The sequence below is a fragment of the Carassius gibelio genome, chromosome B19, assembly GCF_023724105.1.
Source record: "Carassius gibelio isolate Cgi1373 ecotype wild population from Czech Republic chromosome B19, carGib1.2-hapl.c, whole genome shotgun sequence".
Taxonomy (NCBI): Eukaryota; Metazoa; Chordata; class Actinopteri; order Cypriniformes; family Cyprinidae; genus Carassius; species Carassius gibelio.
In genome coordinates, this window is record NC_068414.1 from 27,186,405 (window position 1) to 27,207,552 (window position 21,148).

Below are 21,148 nucleotides of genomic sequence, written 5' to 3' on the forward strand. Positions count from 1 at the left end.
TCTAATGTCTTGTGACGTCAATGTCTACTTCTAATTGACCGTGGCGGTTTTATTCACGAAAAAGGAGTTTCTAAAATAAAACCATGGAAGGAAGGACTGAAAATGGTAAAGAGAATAAGGCTGCGTTCTTATGAAACATCCTTGTTATTGGGTCGACATGATCTATTGTCACACATCTTTCTCATGAGGTTCATGGCTGCCATACAACATGGCACTTGAGAAGGTAGATCTCTTCTCTACCACAGAAAGGCTGTTTTGAATCGCACAAGTGTGCCTTGAAGACACTAACAGGACACAAATATACTGAAATATTTTCCATAATGTTCTCGGAGATGTTGCAGTCCCAGTTTAGTGAGCATTTCGGTTTGCCCACAACTGTACATGCTGTAAAATGCAATCAACAAATGCTATCAACATATACTAAAAATATATTATATTATTATAAATTATTATTCCACTTATTTCTGCAAATGTACAGCAAGTGTTATAATTTATGCATGACTGCAAAAAAAAGAAAAAAAGAAATATTTCCATCACATTTATCATCACTCCATCACATAATTTTTATGTATTTATTTTACCTAGCCACAGCTTAAATAGCTAATGTACAATGAAAGTGGGAAATTTAGAAATATTAAATCTAGAAATTAGCAAAAATTTGATTTAAATTTGAACATGAATTGCTATTTGCAACCCTTTAGATTTCCATAATATGACATTTCTGAGTGAACCAATATATTCAGAAAGAAAAATACAGGGCAGGATTTCATGAACTGGCTGGATTTTGAAATTGACATTTCATATCAGAATGAAGCTAAATTACTGCTTAAAGTGCTATAGTACATAAAAGAATGTGCATAGAAAATTAAAAATACTGAAAACTTTTCATTTTTAAATCAACCAGTTATGAATTAATCCTTGTTAAAAGTCTGTTTGCAAACAGCCTTCACTCATGTAAAAGCATGAGCTGATGATGAGCAGGTATCGGGTACATATACACCGCAGTAAGAAAGCAGCATCTCGGCGAGCATCAGAAGAATTCTCCCAGATCCAGTGATTCTGGTGCAGATAATGAATCCAAACATCACAGGCTAATTCAATCACAAACACATGATTTAATCTGAGGCCTGAACAAATAAGGTTCCCCTCACTACACAAAACAGCTGAGACAGATCTATCTCCAAGGCACATCTCTGCGGATCCTGACAAATGATATTAGAAAGGGCTGTAACACAGGGTGAAAAACAAGCATGCAACGGCCTGAACAGACATAAATGAGATTAATTCCAAAACCAAAGAAAAACACAAGAGACTGTAAGAATATGTTGCTAAGTGGTTCAGTTTGCGGCGTTCTTTGAAATCAAGGAACTGTGACATGTGTGATTGTTATTATATATATTAAAATGTTGCTACATTTATTCAGCATTTTATTTGATACTGGGAGGCAGTTGAGGGACAAGTTGCCATGGTGACTACAGCGCGTCTTCAGTCAGACGACTGCTTGACTAAAGGCCAACTTTTGTCTCTCTCCTTTTCTTTATTACAAAAAAAACAATTCTCATCTGTTGAGTGGACATCCACGGCATATATGTAGAAGTGTGTATGCGTAAATATAGAGTATATAATCTAATACAGTGCTTAATACTGTATATAATCAAATACAATGCTGAATAAATATATACTGTATACAAATGATTCACAGTAAATAGACAATTGTTCTGAAATGCGTCACACCTGTCCTGTTTTGATGCATCGGCATTGCATTCGGTAACTTGAATTTGACTGCTGACTCATGTCTGGTGAAATAATTGCTTTGTCAAAAAGGGGCGCAGGTTTGTTCTGATGGGGTCATGGTCTGCGAGGAACAAAGCGGTGGTAAACGGAAATACTTTCTAACTTCTTCATTGATTGTGGTCAAAATGTTAATCATTAAAAATCATCAAGAGTGGAAACAGACATGGTCTTACAGATGCTTATTTATTTTATGTATCCGTTTGACATTCTAATGGAATGCAATGTGACAGTCATGCTATAGATCGTGTCCCTGGAGGAACGTGTTTAATGTTTCACATATAAAGACAAATGCTAACACACACAGACACTCAGATACATTACAGAAGTTCATACCAACTCGGTCTTGAAATATGACCGTCATATACTGGATAAGTCGAATGTTCACCAATGATCTCGAAGGAGCCCGGAGCAGAGGTGTCAACTCATCCAGCAGAAATACTGGGAGAATATTAATTGTTCACTTTCAGCACAAACAGGTTGTTTGCAGTCAGGACGAACAATCTTTCGTTAGTGGCCCTGAATCCAAGCACTGGGTCACTGGTGTCCAGGCTGGTTACCTGTTGTTTGGCGACCTGCCCGACCTGCTGACCCTGCTTCCGGTTGAAGAGCACCGTGTCGACCGGCGAGGGCTGGCGGTAAATGAACACACGCCTGAGGCACTCACAAAGAGCAGCGTAGGAGAAGTTGGGTGCACAGGTTGCAAACTTTTTATCACGTTTTGAGGCCTGAACATAACCTGAACAGAAATAAGAAATAAGAAGTGGGCGCAAAACATTGTCTCAATGTCTAAGGCCTTGTCCACAATAATATGTTTTAGTTTGAAAATGCATTTTTTTCTCTTAGCATGTCAGAAATATAATGCACCAGCAGTTTAATGTTTGGAATATGTCGTGCCGTGCTGCATCTAATGTAGACAGCATAACAGGTTCTATTCTATTTTGTCGCGTCTGGTGAAGACACTGTGTGAGACGCCTTTTTTAAATGAAAACAGACCTTTTTGAAAAATAAATATACATTTGAAAATGCTGCTGTAGTGCGGATTGTGAAAACAATAACGCATTTTTAGTCATGTGACATATTGCACCAATAGATAGCTATGTCTATACTGGTATTGTGCCTGTTATGTGCAATTACCTTGCACACTGTTTCCTTAAGATTTGTTACTTTATCCTGTAACTCAAGTGGTAGAGCATTGCGTTAGCAAACGCAAAGTTTGGGGTACGAATCCCAGGGAACACATGTTAGGAGAAAATTGTTAGTTTGAATGCAATGTAAGTCGCTTTGGATAAAAGCATCTGCTAAATGTATAAATTTAAATTTAAGTTTTGCGTTTTAGATCAAACATATAAGGTGGAGGGAGAGTGGATGCGTCAGTGAATGATGAGATATTTTTGTAAATAAAATCCTGCCAGAAGAATTGCATGAAAACTTGTGTCTTTTGTGTCTGTATCGTATCGTCTGTATGAACTTTTATGAGGGCTTTACACATGCACAGTGAGGCTAATTTAATATTTTCCGATATTTCAGAGTGGATGAGAAACATTAGGAAAATGCTAATGTGGACGAAGAGCATTTTGAAATGAAAATCTGTATTAATGTAGTCGTAGCCTAATCACTAGAATAGAAAAAGAAAGCTGGTTTACTGGTTGTTAAAACACCATGAGAGGGAAGTTAAGGAGTTTAACATTTCACATTATTCACATACAACTGTCCTTACCAAGTGCGTTAAATGTTGAAATGTGTTCCCATATATCGGTGTCCTGGTTGGGACGGGGCTGCCAGAGCAGTGCATCAACATCGTGCCGTAAACAGAAAGCGGGCATCTCAGAGGGGTCAATATGAACAGAGAAAAGGAACTGGTTGCTTCCAAGGCTCACCTAAAGTTCAAGAAAAAGCATGTAAATAATTCAAAATTATCTTTCAAAAAATGATTTAGAAAAATCTACACCATAGTATATATCCATTTAAAAAAAGTTTCAGTAGTAAGGTATTCGAAAGAAGTTTATGCTGACCAAAAATACAGTAATATATGAATTAATATTGTGAAATATTATTACAACCTACTATTTTAATATATTTTACACACACACACACACACACATACATATATATATATATATATAAACCCTATATTCTCTGTGTGATTGCCTCTTTAAGATTTCACATCATATCTTCTCTGTAGAAATGGAGGCTGGCAAGCAGCATGGATATGAATGAATATTGAATTCTTTTGAGTCTGTTTTTTTTTACATTTTACTGTCTGCCTATTATGCCATCACCCTTGCAGAATATAAAATGAGAAAAGATGAGATCTCCATGCATATTCTCATAAAAGAGCCAATTATGAGGCGCCCATCTGAAACGACAGCAGGATTGAAACGTCAAGAGTAAACAACAGCAATGCAAGATGATGGCAGCTGTAAGTCAACCACCATTACCGTCACAGACATGATGTAAAATGTCTTACTTTTTATGAATCACAACCATTTTCATGTTGTACTGAAAATAAGTGTTATGACCTCTCAGTGAGGTCTTTGTACCCCTGCGCTTTACACTTGTCCTAAAATCCATTTAGTGAATGCTGGCAGCCAACATCTCCTTAAAAAGCCATTTTCGAAATCTCATCTTGCTCTGCTCACTGGTAACTGCATATTAAATTCAGAGACGTTATTCACAACTGGTGACAGCTTCACATCTTAAAATTGCCACCACTGTCATTTAGACATAAAACACGCTAAATTACCTCTATAAATCTGTCTTTAAGAATTAGTTGAAGTACTTGATTTCTGAAGGATCATGTGATATAATGAAGACTATGGGTGCTAAAAAATCTGATTTGCCATCATAAGAACAAATTTGCATTTCAAAATATATTAAAATACAAAACAGTTTACTTAAATTGTAATGCTATTTCAATATTATCATTTTGTCTGTATTTTTTTTAAATAAATGCAGCGCATATGAAACCATTACTTACAAAAAGTATAAGTTAACCACAGATCTTATTCATTAAATAATCAAAAATAAATCAACAAACAATAACATTTTACTTCCGGGTTTTAGGACTACAAACAAATGATTCCAACAGAGTTTCAAGCTTTATATTGTAATATATTTATGCTAAAACATAAAAATACTGCATGATTTTTAGCAATAACTGAGATTTATAAAGGGATTTTTGCTCCAGTTCTGGCATTTTATAAATCTAAAAACTTGTGTGCATACGCAAAATCGAGCATTTTTGCATACGTACACTTTTAGGATGAAATCTATGGAAAGTTTTATAAATGACACCCTAGTCACCCACCATCACCACTCATTTTCACAAAAGATAAATAAAAATAAATAAATCTTGCACACAAAGCCAACTTCTCTAGACCGTAAATATGAGGAGATTTTAAAACATGTTTCTGTATTGTTTATGAGAGCAAATGTAACTGACCCCATTGATGTGCACATTTATGGTGTCAAAAGCAGCACACAGAGAACAGGAGGACCAATAATGAAACGCATCTTAAAATAAAGGCCCTGAAAACCTTTGTTTCATTATGTTCAGAGTTACACTACGGTTTGGTCTCTCAGTTAGAGGTCGAAATGTTTATGGCTCTCCACAAATTGGCTCCTGGCTGTGCCAGAACTGCTTTACAAGAACATCACAGAGTCTCATGTTTAATTCATGAACACAGCAGTTGTAAAGAGCTCAACAATAACTTTTTTTTTTTTCTGCTGGCCTGCTGATTTTTAATGGCATGCTAATATTTCACTGCCCCCTCCAAAAAAATTAAAATAGATTGCAAGCTAAATATCTTACCATATTATAATAAACTTTTGTAGTTCGTATTTTTATATTTTCAATTTTATTTGTAGTTAGTTATTTATTGATTTTACTTATATATTTAATTATAGTATTTCTTTTTGCAATTTAGTTGAGTTTTTTATTTTGCCTTTTTTGTGTCTATGAACTTTTTTCATTTTTTTCAGTTTTAGTTTAAGTGATTTTAGTTTAAGTTTAACTAAATGAAAATGTATAATGTTTGTATTTTTTATACATTTCATTTTGATTTCAGTACATTTTTATATTATTTCTGTTATTTTTCTTGCAATTTTACATTTAGAAGTATAATAATCCTGTTTTTTTTCCAGTTTTTTTCACAGAGGAAAGCCATACATGTTTTAAAAAAATTCTCGGGCTCCATGAATTCAAGTGGCAGCTGAAGGGTTAATACTTCATTTAATCACATCAACTACAAAACTAGCATTTGAGCAATGCATTACTATAGATTACTACAGGCAACAAATATTAAAACAACCATCCATCAACCACATCTTCAGCATCATACTGTGTATATTTAACGGAAAAGCACTTTGCTTGTCTCAAATTGTGGTGAGGAGCTGTTGAGATACACATCATTCACATATACAGTAAATGTCAACTGTCTCCTTCACTTGTTGCTGAGGTGGCTTCGAGTTGAAAGAGGAGTGTGTCTCTCAAAGGAGAGGTGCCACTCTACAGGAACACAAAAAGAAACACAAGTTCTTTGAGGTCTGCTCCAGCACCCAGCCGAGGGACACAAACATGCAATCTGTAATCTCTGAAGAGGTCTACATGGGAAAGGCTCTCCTCAGAACCAGGAGAGAGGCGGCTTTACAATCTGTGAGCGAGAGCACTCAGAAAAAGGTCAGTGCGTTTTGCTGCATCAATCTAAGTGATTTAGAAGTGAGAAGAAGAGACGAAATGGTGGTAGTGTTGGAGGGGGGGGGGGGGGTGATGATTCTGGACATGGAATTTTATTCTATGGCAAAAGAAAAAAGACTGAAAGCCTTTACAAAATATACTACATGTACAGACAATAATGAAAAGCAACTATCATATTTTGCGCAAGTTTTACGCAGCTTGTCAGTGAACAATGGCTCTGTGTAGTTAATGAAGCTCCATGTGAAAGCGGCTTTACTGACGAGATTTATTATATTATTTAAAAGCCCTTGCTACATGTACTGTGTTTCAGCTAACTGAGACTTGTTATAGCACTTATATATCATTGCTCTTTTGTTGTTTTTGATTGCTTCCATTGTCTTCATTTGTAAGTCGCTTTGGATAAAAGCGTCTGCTAAATGACTAAATGTAAATGTTTATGCCATGACTCATCTAGGGGAAGTCGTGGCCTAATGGTTAGAGGGTTGGACTCCCAATCGAAGGGTTGTGGGTTCTAGTCTCGGGCCGGATGGAATTGTGGGTGGGGGGAGTGCATGAACATCTCTCTCTCCACCCTTCAATACCACGACTTAGGTGCCCTTGAGCAAGGCATCGAACCCCCAACTGCTCCCTGGGCGCCGCAGCATAAATGGCTGCTCCGGGTGTGTGCTCACAGTGTGTGTGTGTGTGTGTGTGCATTTCGGATGGGTTAAATGCAGAGCACAAATTCTGAGTATGGGTCACTCATCTTGTTTGTTTTTGTTAATAAACATTATGTGATCTAGTTTTGTCAAAAGAGCCTCATGTTTTTTTTTTTTTGGCCTTTTAATTACCGTATTTTCCAGACTATAAGTCGCACTTTTTTATCATAGTTTGGCTGGTCCTGCGACTTATAGTCAGGTGCGACTTATAACAGAGTTTATTGAACCGAGAGAAGTAAACTAAGAGAAAACATTACCGTCTACAGCCACGAGAGGGCGCTCTATGCTCCCTCTCCCTATCCCTCTCGCGGCTGTAGACAGTGATGTTTTCTCTTGGTTCTAAATAAATGCGACTTATAGTCCGAAAATAAGAATAACAATGAATCCCTCTTTTATTTTAGTCTTAAAAATTGAAAGGTGTATAGATATTAGCAAAACAGACAAATATCTTTCCTTGTAAAAATTGACATCAAGATCGCAAATTTGAAATTGAAACCACAAATAATACTGATGAAAAATAACAGGTTGAATGTTGCACACTCATTACTATATAACTATAAATTATGATAAAAGTTCATCAGCATGCATTGATTAATCCCATGTTGTAGTAAAAATAGATAAATAAATAAATAAATAAAATATAACAAACAAATCATGAGCTTGTGTGACTGAGAAAGTTAGCCGCAAAAGAGTGACCAGTGGGTACTGGGAAGAATGAGTCTAGAGCCCTGGGGTGCCCTGTGTGTACTTTAAGTGTTTACGCGGATTTTCAACAATTATCTTTGCTTCACCAGAAATAATCAACCTACTATGAATGAAAGACTATGAATCTAAATTGAACATGTCAGCTGTGAGTGACACGTTGTTCTGCACTGTTTGTCACTAATTTATGAATTATATATCTATAAAAATATTAGAACATATTTAGAAAATGAATTATAAATATTTTATTTAATTCAACATATAATTTATTAGACTTTACTTTTAGGCTACAATGGCCATTTCTTTCAGGAGCTGCATCTGAAATATTAAGATAAATATTTGAATATTTAGATACATTTATGGACCGTTTATTTCAGCTTAATATTAGCATGAATGCATTTACATTTGCAGTCGTATGAATAATGCCATTAGATTTATGGGATTTAAATGGATATTAAAGAGATAGTTCACTCAAAAATGAAAATTCTGTTATTATTTACTCTTTAATTCTGTCTTGTATGTATGTATAGGTACAGTATATAAACTAAATTAATATAGAGAAATGGCTGCATTACCATAGCTGCACCTATAATAAAAGCCACTATTTGAGGTCTTTATTTCTTGCAATTAAACACTGAAATTTCTGGCATGAAAGAACTGGTTAAATCAATAATAATATTACTGACTTTATGTTTAGGTGACTGATCATTTGATTGCATGTTAAAGACACAGGCAGTGCTAGATTGTGCCGAACCATCAAGTGCAGGAATGTTATTAGCAGCACGAGACGCCAGGAGAGAAAAATCAATATTGTGCATCTGCATTACATCTCAACATAACAGCACAGATCCTGAGTCTCTTATGAAAACTTAAACAAGATAATGGTTGCATTAGGTCAATAGGAATTCAAACACTGATCTGATAGATATGAAATCTTTAAGATCACATCAGATCAAGTTGTTGTTTTTTTTAAACAAATCTTCACCGGTAGAACCAGCTCTTCAAAGCTATCGATGCAAAGATGTTTAATGCTCAAAGTAGGCTTAATATTAAAAAATATGTTCATTAAACGCTATACTTTTCAAACATACGTAAAATGGTGTTTGTTGTTTTTGTGTATGACTTGATTACTGATACACAGTAGTTCAACCATGGTCTGGATAATAATTTACACCTAAATAATGATAAATGTGAAATATATCTGTCCAATTACAGACACCATCTTTAAAGCCCCGTCCAGCCTATTGCATTTTTATGGTCTTACCACATGGGTGGGCTTCAGAGTGGCACCATCAAAGCGCATCAGTGTAGAGCTGTCCTCCGGAAACATGTCACAGTCCTCCAGCTCCTGGGCGTTGCAAGGGGGCTTGTCCTTCTCTGGGTTTGGATTCTATGAAGACGAACAGGAAGTAAATACTAAAAATCTTGAACTTTTTCCAGTACATGTCTTTGCTATTATGAAATAAAAAATATTATTTTCCTAAACATTACATTCTAAACAATCAAAATCCATTATAAACATTTGAACGGTCAGATTTAAAACTATGATAATCAAAAAAATGTTAAATTAACATACATTATTTATTGTGTGAAAATTATGTCTACATCTTCCAAATAAAATAAGAACCACAGCCAAAAAAAATACCAGGGAAATAGTTTTTTTTTTTTTTTTTTTTTTTATCCCTCAAAAGTTAGTGAAAGAAACTGACCAGGTCTTCAGAAGTGAGATAGGAGAGTCTCTGTTGTAGCTGTGATTTTTGTTCATCACTCAGTAGATATTCTCCTCTCTGGTCCCCAAGAACCACCTCGGACCACAGCGGCCCTTCACTTCGCTTCTGTAGACAGACCTCCAAACTACACAAACAAAAACTCTTAATAACAACTCAAACAACCTGGCATCACACAGATATCATGTAAAACCTTCTCAGCACTTCTGGATAAAGACATTCAAATGATTTCCCATCACACAGATCACTGAATAAAATTACAATCTGCTTTAACAGTTCTGATATAAAATAAAGCACTTCATCTAAATTATTTGTTTCCCCTTTGAACTCTGTGTACAAGTACTATTAAGAATGGAAAATTTCCAATCTATTCTGATAAAAACAATTCCTTTTGTATATTCCATTATACTGTATATGCTTCATAATGAGGACCGCTTTGGGTTCCCATACAAATGCAAATGACAGTTACATTGACTGTAGAACAGACAGAAAACATAAACACACGTATAAACACTCCAACCCGAACTCAGACAGCGTCCAGCTCACACACTCAAGAGCACAAGAGGGGCCATTAGGGGCCGCTTATTAAAATCAAGGATCTGGAAACACAGACGAGAGGACGGTGAACAATGGGGAGGGAGGGTTGTTTGCGCCTCAGGAGGAACGAGACGTGAGGTGATGTTTATTAGAAAGAGGACTGAACAGCGGATGAAGGGAAAGATGTGGAAATACAAATCAGATGAACAACTTCTGAGGAATGACTGCATCGTATAACTGACACGTGCGCTGAATGTGTATGAAAGCACACTGGCAACTCACACCTCTCATAAACATACAACACTGTGTGTGGGCGGTTGTTCTCCATACGCGTCGCCTCGGCTCAGCCTTAGCCAAAATCCTCTTTTGCATATAAACAATATATTTAGTCTTTGCCAAGACATAATGTGGAACAACAACAGGTCTTAAGCTTTATTTACATTTAGAAAACTGCTGAAAACACTGTTGCACTTTCAAAAACTGTCCAGCTCCGAATAAGCACATAAATCTGGGCCCATATTCACAAAACATCTTATGCTAAGAGTAGCCCAACTCGCTGAGTATGGAGAAAATTTGTAAAATAAAAATTGGGTGTGTATTTCTTAAATTTAGGACTCCTACATTTTTGCTCTAGGAGCACTTCACAAAGAGTTTCACTAAACCTGTGAAACGCCAGGAATAGTGAAGAGGACTACTAAGTTACTAAGATCAAGCCAAAAACTATCCTAAAATGGCTGTAAAAAAATGTTTTTGAATGTGGCAATATTTTTAATTTTAAACACAACAAGGTCAACCCTGCCTTTACTCTGAGCTTAAGATTTCTCTCCATTCCTTAGTAAAAGTTTATCGCTGTATCTTTCGGAATAGGTTTTAAGAGAAAACACTCAGCTAAAAAGGCTTATTGCTATTTAAAAGAATCTGTAAGTGGGAAGATCAAATATCTGGCCCTGGTCCATGTGACATTTTGTCCAGTTAAGCCAACAGTTCATAATTTGGTTCGTACTAGGGCTGCACGATATTGGGAAAAAATTACATTGCGATATTTTATTTTTCTGCGATATATATTGCGATATGAAAACTAATTTTTTTCTTACAAACAAAAACGGGGTGAGCACACTTACATTCTCATTTTAAATGATTTAAACATCGACACAAACGTGTCTATTGATTAATATGCATCAGGGAGAGAGAGCAAGACAGCATTTGTGTTGTTTGAAGACATTTAGCGTGCGGCCGGGGCTCTCTCTCTCTCTTGCGCGCGCGCTCTTTCTCTCATGCCGGTGACAGGTGCAATATTTGAAAATCAATAATTATTCATTTACTTTTTAAATTACATTTATATCTGAATATATGTCAACCTATATACTTTCAAACATCTAAGTGTAATGAATTAATATGAATCTGTGTACAAAATGACAAACATATTTTCCTATTGTATTTTGCCTGCTGAGACGCTTGCGCCACGCATCTAGTGTGGCGCTGGCCGCGCACTCGCGCTCGCGCTCTCTCTCTCTCGCGCGCGCGCACGCTCTCTGGCCCATACAGTTAATGAATAATGGATCAACTATGACAGCCTACATCGTACATCCTGCAATGTGACTATCGTGGATTCTTACATCGCGATATCGATGCTTAAACGATCGTGCAGCCTTAGTTCGTACTCTAAACTAGTCTTCATGACTAAATAATGTTTTTAGTTTTTAAAAATGCATTTATTTTTATTTTGAGAAGAAAAAAAAATGTACATATGCAAAAATAAGATCTTGTGGCCACAAATGGAGAATTTCCTTCAATTAAACTCACTGACAAATAAAACATGTCATGTGGGGCTCCTTACCAATTTCCAATATTAGCATTTTCACTTAAAAACTTTTTTGTGGATATGGGTTTTGAGAACTGCAGTGGTGTTATTTTTTTCTAAAATTGTTTTCTCTTTTTTTCTTCATTTTGGTGTAGCTTTTAGACACTTTAATTCACTCTTTACCCTTTGCCTAGACATTGTGCAAAACATCTAATTTTTGTTTACTACATAGAAAGTCATAAGGGTTCAGAACAAGATCAGGGTGAGTAAATTACAATGGAATTTTAAGGCAAAATAACCCTGTAAACACAAGGTGATAAATTATATTCTAATTGATATTCTAACTTCCATCTATATTTTGTCACCTCTTATCATCTTTGATGGTCCAGGTGCTGGCCTCGGGATCTACAGGAGCGAACAGTTGCCCATCCAGCAGCGCTGCATGATCCCCTACTCCCACACGTAGACAGTCCACAGTGAGCTTGAAGCGGATGTCATCTTTGGTGGTGCCTTCAGGTAACCGCACATTCAAGGTCACATCCTCTTCTGTTTGCTGCCAGAAGTAGATGGGACCTGTAATCAGAACAAAGGAAGACGTGACACCTGATTCAAAGCAGACGTTTACCAATGAATGCATAACTAAATTACACTGATATCTGGAAGACTTGCACATGATTTGTTTGCTTTAATAAATGGGTAAGAAACCCTGCAGGCAAAGATTTTCTGAGTATATCCCGAACAACCCTTTAAATTATATAAAATAGCAATGGTAACAAAAAAAGACAAGGCTGTATTTTGTGATCATGTTTAATTCCATTGTCTTGTATTTCTATAATATCATGATTCAACCATGTGAGTAATACAAAGTATGATAAGAGAATTCTAGGTTACTGTCACACTATTGCAAAAGATGACAAATTAAACCTGTATGTACACATCTGTGTAATTGTGTGGCTTTATTTAGCAATGGAAGGCTAAACACTGTGTGCTATTATAGAAGCCATTTGTTCAGAACATTAGTGGAGAAAAAAAGTTCTTTTTTTTGTACTATTGCGTTCCAATGTTGTAGTGACTACATACTTTATCAAAAACTGGTATCTGTAAGATTATAAGTTCAACCCCACAACATGGACCCCATGCATGGCAATAAAACTCAGGTTGCTCCAGGGGGAGCCGTTTGGATACCATAAATTATTAGCTAATTGACAAATTAGTAATTAGTCACACTTGATGACAACTCGAGCAATTTGAGTCGATTATATTTTCTGCTTTCCCAGAGTTAACAGCTGCAAACAGAATTCAGGCTGGTCAAACTATGCCCATAACCCATAACTATGGGTAGAGTTTAGTAGATTTGTTTGGCTATAGCACCTCTGGTGGTGGTTTTAGGAATGAGGTTACAGTCATTTACAGTTATTTATAAGGTTTTAACCAGATATGGCTGCCAGCTAATTTAGGAGGTACACTTAGGGCAATGTGGCAAACCTTATGTCGATAAATAAGTAATAGTATATTAGTCACCCTTTTAAACATTTTAGAATGTTTAATATTTATGCTCAGTTATTGATGTTAGTAATTTTACACCCAAATCTTTTGTAATTCAATTTGATATTATATTTATATTATATATATATATATATTGAATATATTCTTTATATATATATATATATATATATATATATATATATATATATATATATATATATATATATATATATATATATATATATATATAAATCACTAACCAGTTGTGGAATTTTAGAGCAAAAAATGCATCTTATTCACCAACCCCTGTAATCCAGCTTTACCAGGTGTTATGCATTATTTAAAGTCGATGTTACTTTGTTCAGTACATGCATGTCTCCTTTAAGATGTGCTTTAGTCAGTGCAGCATTTATCAGAATTGTATTAGAAGACATGGTTGTGTACATCTATTGATCACACTGTCATCCAGATAATGCAGTCGAGCACACTTAGCATTTTAAAGAGCTGATTCAGGTGTCTGGATCACAGTGATGGAGTGATGCTGTGCAGTCTCAGTCAAGTCTGCCAAATCATGTTACTCCCCCTGCAACATGGGGAATACCATGATGCAAATTGCATTCAGTACAGATTTTTAGCGGTGTTTCCCATTTTACCCATGAATCATGTGATAAAGCTACGAACAGAGCAAATGCTAATATACAACACCTTAAGCAAGTTCAAATTCATTCTTAATGAATTCCACATAAAAGTTTGCAGCAGTTAATTTCTTAACCAAAAACTATGGTAAAAAGAGAGGCGCATGAGGAAATAAAGGAACTGAGACATCCAGAGAGGTTGGAGTCTCACCCACTCAGTCTTAACTGTGCTGGCAAAACCTTATTAGTGAAATTGGAACAATTTTCTCAAGCCATAAAGCTGCTTTAGAGAGCAATGAGGAGTGAGAGCAGCATGCTCATTATCTTCTTTTGTTGCAGGTCTAGTCAACTTGCAGCCTGACCAGAATCTTGCTGAGCAAAACAGGATAATGAAGAGAAGGGCAATGATGTACCGCGACACTGCCAGATCACTCTGACTCAGGCATTTGATATACTGATATGGTATGGATATGATTATGGTATACTACTATGGTATTCTATCCATATATGACATGGATTTGATATACTTTGTAGAAAAGATGCAAAACTTCCTACCAAGCCCACCCAGACCATTCATGGAAATTAAATGTAAAAAAAAAAATCTATAGAAATATGTGATGTCACAGCCAGGGGCATGTGCATGTGCATGCCCTCATTGACATTTTTAGTATTTAGCAGATTCTTTTGTGATTATGATCTATAACGTAACCACCAACATAAGTCGATCTACAAAGAGGTTATTCACTCACAACAAAGGTAATTTACATAGTAGAAGTCTTAAAGGTACAGTAGCAAAAACAGACATTTCGATTCTCAAGGAATAGAAATATTGAAAAGATTATTAAATTGAATTACAAAAGATTTGGGTGTAAAAGGACTAACATCAATAAGTGAGCATAAATATAAAATATTCAAAAATGTTTAGAATGTTTAAAGGGTGACTAAATTATGTTTTGGTAACCACACGACCAGTGAAGACGTTATTTAATCACAATAAAGTTCATGTACAAAATATAAATCCTAAATGTTAAGTAAGTAAAGAGAGGGCAAAAAAAAGTACGTAAACAAAATCATGTCCATTTAGGGCGCAAAACATTAATTTGTTAAAAAATAAAATGCTATAAAATGTACAATGGCCAATTTACAGGAATAATTCAATCAAAAAAAGAAATGGTCATAGAAAACTACATCATTACTGTTTTGGAGGCCAAAAAAAAAAAAAAAAATTTTTAAAGGACCTTCAGAGAAAATGAAATATTACCCAGTATAAAATGTAGCCAATTTACAGGAATAATTCAATCCAAAATTGAATGGTCTTAGAAAGCCAAATCATGAGTTTTTGGGTCCTAAAAAAAAAAAAAAAACTTCAGGAAAAAATACAACACTACAATGTAAAATATGTACAAAATGTTGTGTCATTATTTATTCACCCTTATGACATTCCAAGTGTTTTTTTTTTTTATATATCTAAGCTCATCTTTTCGACACAAAAAAGGAGAAAGGCACTGTATCAAGCCCTGTGTCTCTGTGTGTGTATTACATAATTACTGATATAAAACGGTATCGATTCTGTATGGCTCAGAAAGACTTCTAATTCACACTTCATTGATTCCCCAACCCTCTCATAACAGTGTTCATCGTATAAGCTTTGATTTCTTCATGTGCCCTTAAATCAACGGAATATCAATGTCTGCTGTGCGCGTACCCATTAACAGTCTTTTGTGGCGAAGGAAAGTCGACCTCTCTTTCAGAAACAAGCTAATGCACCTCCATTTTATCCACCTACCAATGGAGTCTCTCGGTACTCTCAACCTCTTAAAATGGGCGAGAGAAAGAGGAAGAGGAAGAGCCGAGATTACTCCTTTATTTCTCAGAAAAAAAGCTCAAAGGGTGCACAGGAAACAAATGGCCTTTTTAAAGTTCCCTTCCTCACAGATTCTCACATGACTAATAGAGGTGTTAGAGGAAAACAGGAAATGAGAGAAAGAGGATAAGATGAGTTTAAGTATAAAAAAATGTCCTGTTGATATGTTTGGGATTATGGTTTTATAAGCTTATTGTTTAGTGATTTCAATCACTGACCATTTTAGTTTTGCCAGAAAGGAAGTACCCAAAGATTTCATAAAAACTGAGGGAAAATAAGGAAAGAAACAAATATTTGTCCATTTGTCCACCTCTAATGAGGCAATATTTGCAATAAGCAGTCTCTGACCTACAGAAAATGTCAAACACTACTGAAAGTTAATTCAATATGCCAAAACAATTCCATCACATTATATATAAATCACTTGTTATTATGACAGGATCCGATATAAGACGGCAAGAAAAACTATCTATTAAGCGTTTTTTCATCACAGAAGGGATACTAAATGCATTTCATACCAATGTTTCACGCAGCTGCTGACCCGTATTTACATAAAACAAAGCAGCCTACTTTACATAAACTTCCTTGCCAAAACTGAAAAATGAACAAAACCAATGACCAGTGCTGCGCAGAAGCACATGGTCCTCTCCAGTCCTCATCAAGGTCTATTTGAGGAATTCTATTTGAATGATTCTTTCTGATGTTTCTATGGATACAGCAAGCCTCTGAAGCACTGTATGAGAGTGTGCTTCCTCAAGACTGCAGCACTAGAGTTTCTAGCTAGATGTGACCACTTTAGATGTCTTTTCTTGCAGGCTTTCAGAATTCTGTCAAACTGCAATCTAGAGTGACATTTGACTTTCAAGTTCAGATGAACATTTGGGACTGGTTCAAATCGCACAAACAAAAAAAAGCCAATGTTTTGGCCACAGTTTTGTCTAGCATGAATGAAATCAGTTCATGACCTTCTGTTTTCCTTGCTGGTGGTTCTTACCTGGGTTCTCCACCTCCATATCCTCAACAGGTGGTTCTTTAAACGGAAGTCCATCCACCTCAGTAAAAGCGAAGGGTTTCTCTGAAGCTATTACGATTCCTTTACCCTGAGGCTCCACGGCAGCGTAGTGCGGGACAGACTTGCCCTTCATCATCCTCCTCTTCCTCACACCATACTTCCTCTCCTCACCTGCGAGAAAGAAGGCACTTAACTAGCTGTATTTGTTTCCTTTTTACTGCACTCCAAATCTAAACATGACATTTTTAATAACCTAACATATGAATTTATACACCTAGCAAAATAAATACAGTACACACAATCATCACATGTACACAATAATGCTGCTATTGTACATTTGAAAGTTCAACATCAGTAAGATTTTTTCATCTTATTTGTTCAAATCATTGATAATTATAAGAAATGTTTTAGTTTTTTTAAATGCATTTATTTTTTGATTAAATAAATGTCAAACGTTTTCTTTGGTAGTGCATATTCCCTTATAACTGCCTTTATATACAACGACTTCCAAACTATCTTTAAAAATGCTTTAAATTTAATTACATTTTCACTTAAAATGCTCATAAAATTAATATATAATTGTATTATATAGCAACTTTTGTCAAAATTATCAATAATTTGAGTGAAGACTTACATTGAAAATTCAAAAAAGTGAACACTTAAGATATGAGAGAAAATAATGTACTTTGTGAGTATGTACTTTGGTTTACTTATGCATGCAGACAAATGACTGAGAAATATTGGAACTCTAGAACCTGACAAAAGAAAGCTCAGGGTTAAAAGTAAGAGCTGAAATCATTGAACAGCAGGAAGGCACTCACTCTCACTCTGTCCAGCAGAGTTGTCCACAGTGATCCACTCCAGTAAGATTGAGAAACCGCTTCCTTTGGTATCAGCTGGATCTTTCTGGACTCTCAGAAGCAGCACTTCAATGGTATGAACATGAGAGCGCACGTGAGTCAGGCTGTGAACGATGATGAACGGCTCTCCAAGACGCTCACTGAACATCGGCTGGGAGTCAAATAAAGCAGTATGCATGCAAAATATGTAGTGCCACTCATATCTATATAATGAGAAATACAATGCGTCTTCCAAAATGTCATGGGGAAAATAACAGATAAATTTAGCCAACATTTATGGACTAATAATTTAATGAGTGGCAAATGTTAAGTCAAAAACTGGGTAATTTTCTCCTACCTCCCATTTAATATACGAACTCTCACCCCTCTTGCTTGTGCGCAAAAGAGTCAACTTTCCGGTTCCATCGGAGAGCGCTGCCCATGTTGCAGAGGTCAGGCTCAGAGAAACACACAACTGTTCCCCCTCACAGGAGACCGGGTCTGAATCGAAACGAAACATCTCACAAGGTTTGCCCAAGGCTGTGTCCTGGAAAAACAATTGATGCACACTTGTCAGTTCTTCACTAGAGCATCTTCATTTTCTTGTAGACGTGATTGAACTGTGCACGTATTATTGAAGGCTCGTTATGTTGCAAACTGCAAAAATAAATTAAATGTAGTTACAATAGGAAACATACACTGATCCATCCATTAAGATTATGAATAAAAACTTTCTGGTTACCAGTTCAGATGAAGCTTAGCTAAATAAACTAGCAAGTCAATAAATGAAGCAACAAATCTGAAGTTAACATTAACTGGAATTCTGTCAAATAACTTCCTTTGTGTACATATCTCATGACTATTTTGTTGTTTTCAAGGACTTTAGAGTCAACGTCTTGAAAATTAAACAACATATGTGCAACAAATGAGACATCAGCCAATGAACCCATTTAGAAATGAAATTAATAAGTGCCACACAAATTGCATGTTGCATGTTGCAGAACTTCAAAGCCAGCAATTTGAAAAGGATTACAATGACCTTAATAATCATCAATTACACTCTTTATAAGATAGCCATTCTTTCAAAGAATTGTGCAGCAGTCGGCCTTTGGTTGCCATGGAGCTTGATGCACACATTAACACTGATCCGTCTCAATTTTCACTCCTTTCCCAGAAGTAAAATGCCCCCTGTCTAGTACCTTTGAGAGAATACAAACAGTCCCCAAGGAGAGATAATTACTGTATGTTAACTGTAATTATAACGCAACATTCACATTTCATAACGAGTAATTTCTTAACCCTGCATGTCAGTAGAAAGAGTGAGAAAAAATTAAAATGAAATCATTAGCATAAAATGTATATTAGCTCAGAACAAAACATCCTGCAGAGATGCTGCATTTCATCGTATTCTGCATTTTTTTGAATTCCTTTCAGAATGTACAGTACAGCATCTGAAATAAAAATTAACAACAAAAATAACAATCATATATAACAACTTAAGAAATTAAGATCTTTGCACAGACTGAAGTAGGGATGCATTAATATTAAAATCCTATAATTTAGTCTAAATAAATTAAAATAGAAACAAAACAAAAATGTTTTTTTTTTTATAATTCAAGTAAATTTTGTCATCACGTTACTATTATTCAATTATTAACATTTTTAGAGATAATTTTTAGGAGAAGTTAATATATAATATTCTTATTCTAATTATTTTTCGTTTTAATAATTTTCCTGGAGATGTCTTTCTTTATTAAAAATAGATAAAAACAGTTGCACTGTTAAAATCTGACCTGCTATTCAAAAGAATGTGTACACGCATGTACTACATTACAATGCCTAGCAATGCCAAAAATAAAATAAAACATTAACATTAGCAAATAACCAATATGGAAATACTTGTACATTAAAGCAGAACACTGGGCACTGTATCTGATTTATATTATCTAGAAATTGACTGTGGTTTCCATAAACCAAATAATTAAAATAATAAACAAGATAATAAGTAAATAAAGCATATTTTATTGACGGTATACATCTGATGCAGTTAAGCTCAATATTTAATCAAAATCTTTCAAAAACAAAAGGAAAACTACTTCCCTGACACTACTACAAACCACAAATGCCCTCTGCTGGTAGAGAACAACTAGAAATACTAGAAAACTACAATAGTGTATCTCCATATACAAAACATTTATGTAGGACATTGGTTCTCAAGCTTCCCCCCCCATTGCCCAGAACAATATTCAGAACAAAAATTAATAAACAGAAACTAGGAGTGTTGACTGACAGTGAAAAAACTAAACAGGAGATTTTTTATTTTAAAACTAATAGTTATTAAGGAGGAAAAAAATAAATCTTTTCAGTTTTAACAATTAACATACAATTAATGCAACTATATAGCATAACTGAAATACTCCTGTGCCCCTTGAGGCACCTAAACCCCATTTTTTCTATGATCTTTTAATTAAATTTAGTAAGAAGAAATGCATGTGCATTTATGATCCACACATGTATTATGTGGGAGAGAAAAAAGTGCTCTAGTGTGGAAATACAGTTCATCCAAATATGGCTCTTACAACCCATAATTTCAGAAATGATATTAATAGACTCACCAGTGTGACTGTTAGATTGAGAACTCGACCCTTGCTGTCCACAAAGTAGACGCTGTCTTCATACCAGGGGTCGATATGAAGGTAGTTGTACATACCAAATGCTCTCACATGATCCAGAGTGTACTGACTGTCTTTCAGTTTAACCTCAGCCACAGCTGAAAGGAGACACACATTACTGATGGGGCAAATGACTTGGAGGAGGCATCCCAAACCACAGATAATGCGGTGTTCTGTGCCCATAAAACAGCTTTGGTCCAAAATTAAAATTATAATTTAGATGCACACATCTGGGAAACAATGAAGAGCAATGCACATGTTGTATAACTGCATCTTTAGGACTGTAACTGTTAGTGACAGTGGACTTAACAGTGTTGTTTTGAACACGATTGTTTATGAGTTTGTCACGCTAAGGATTAAATAAACGCGTATACAATAAATAAAGTCAGGCTATAACAGGCGAAATAAAGCTATTTTCTCACCTGCGTCCAGTTCTACATTGTAAGTTGAAATAGGGTCCAGTGAGAGCCTGTAACTTTCAAAACTGGTATCTAGCAGCTCTCTGTTTACCTTCAACGAGCAATTCGGTAAAGACATATTTCATTCAAATTATATATTAAAGAAACAGCAATCAGTTTGAGGACTGTAATAAAACCAACATTTAACGTCGCTAACAACAGGAAGTAAGCTTTAAAAGTAACGCACGCGTTTCCTACGTGTCGACCCGGACCAGTTCTCAAACGGAC

General features: G+C 35.5%; 1 protein-coding gene across 1 annotated transcript; it reads right to left on the bottom strand.

Annotated features, from left to right (window-relative positions):
• Positions 1-1,958: 1,958 nt before the first annotated feature.
• LOC127979534 (nudC domain-containing protein 1) lies at positions 1,959-21,122 on the bottom strand. The gene is made up of 10 exons (XM_052585061.1): positions 20,885-21,122; positions 20,406-20,560; positions 18,149-18,337; positions 17,773-17,962; positions 16,934-17,122; positions 12,321-12,528; positions 9,600-9,744; positions 9,155-9,280; positions 3,512-3,671; positions 1,959-2,530 (listed from the first exon to the last, which is right to left on the bottom strand). The coding sequence occupies exons 1-10, from the start codon at positions 20,997-20,999 to the stop codon at positions 2,244-2,246; spliced, it is 1,764 nt and encodes a 587-aa protein (XP_052441021.1). The 5' UTR covers positions 21,000-21,122; the 3' UTR covers positions 1,959-2,243.
• Positions 21,123-21,148: the final 26 nt, after the last annotated feature.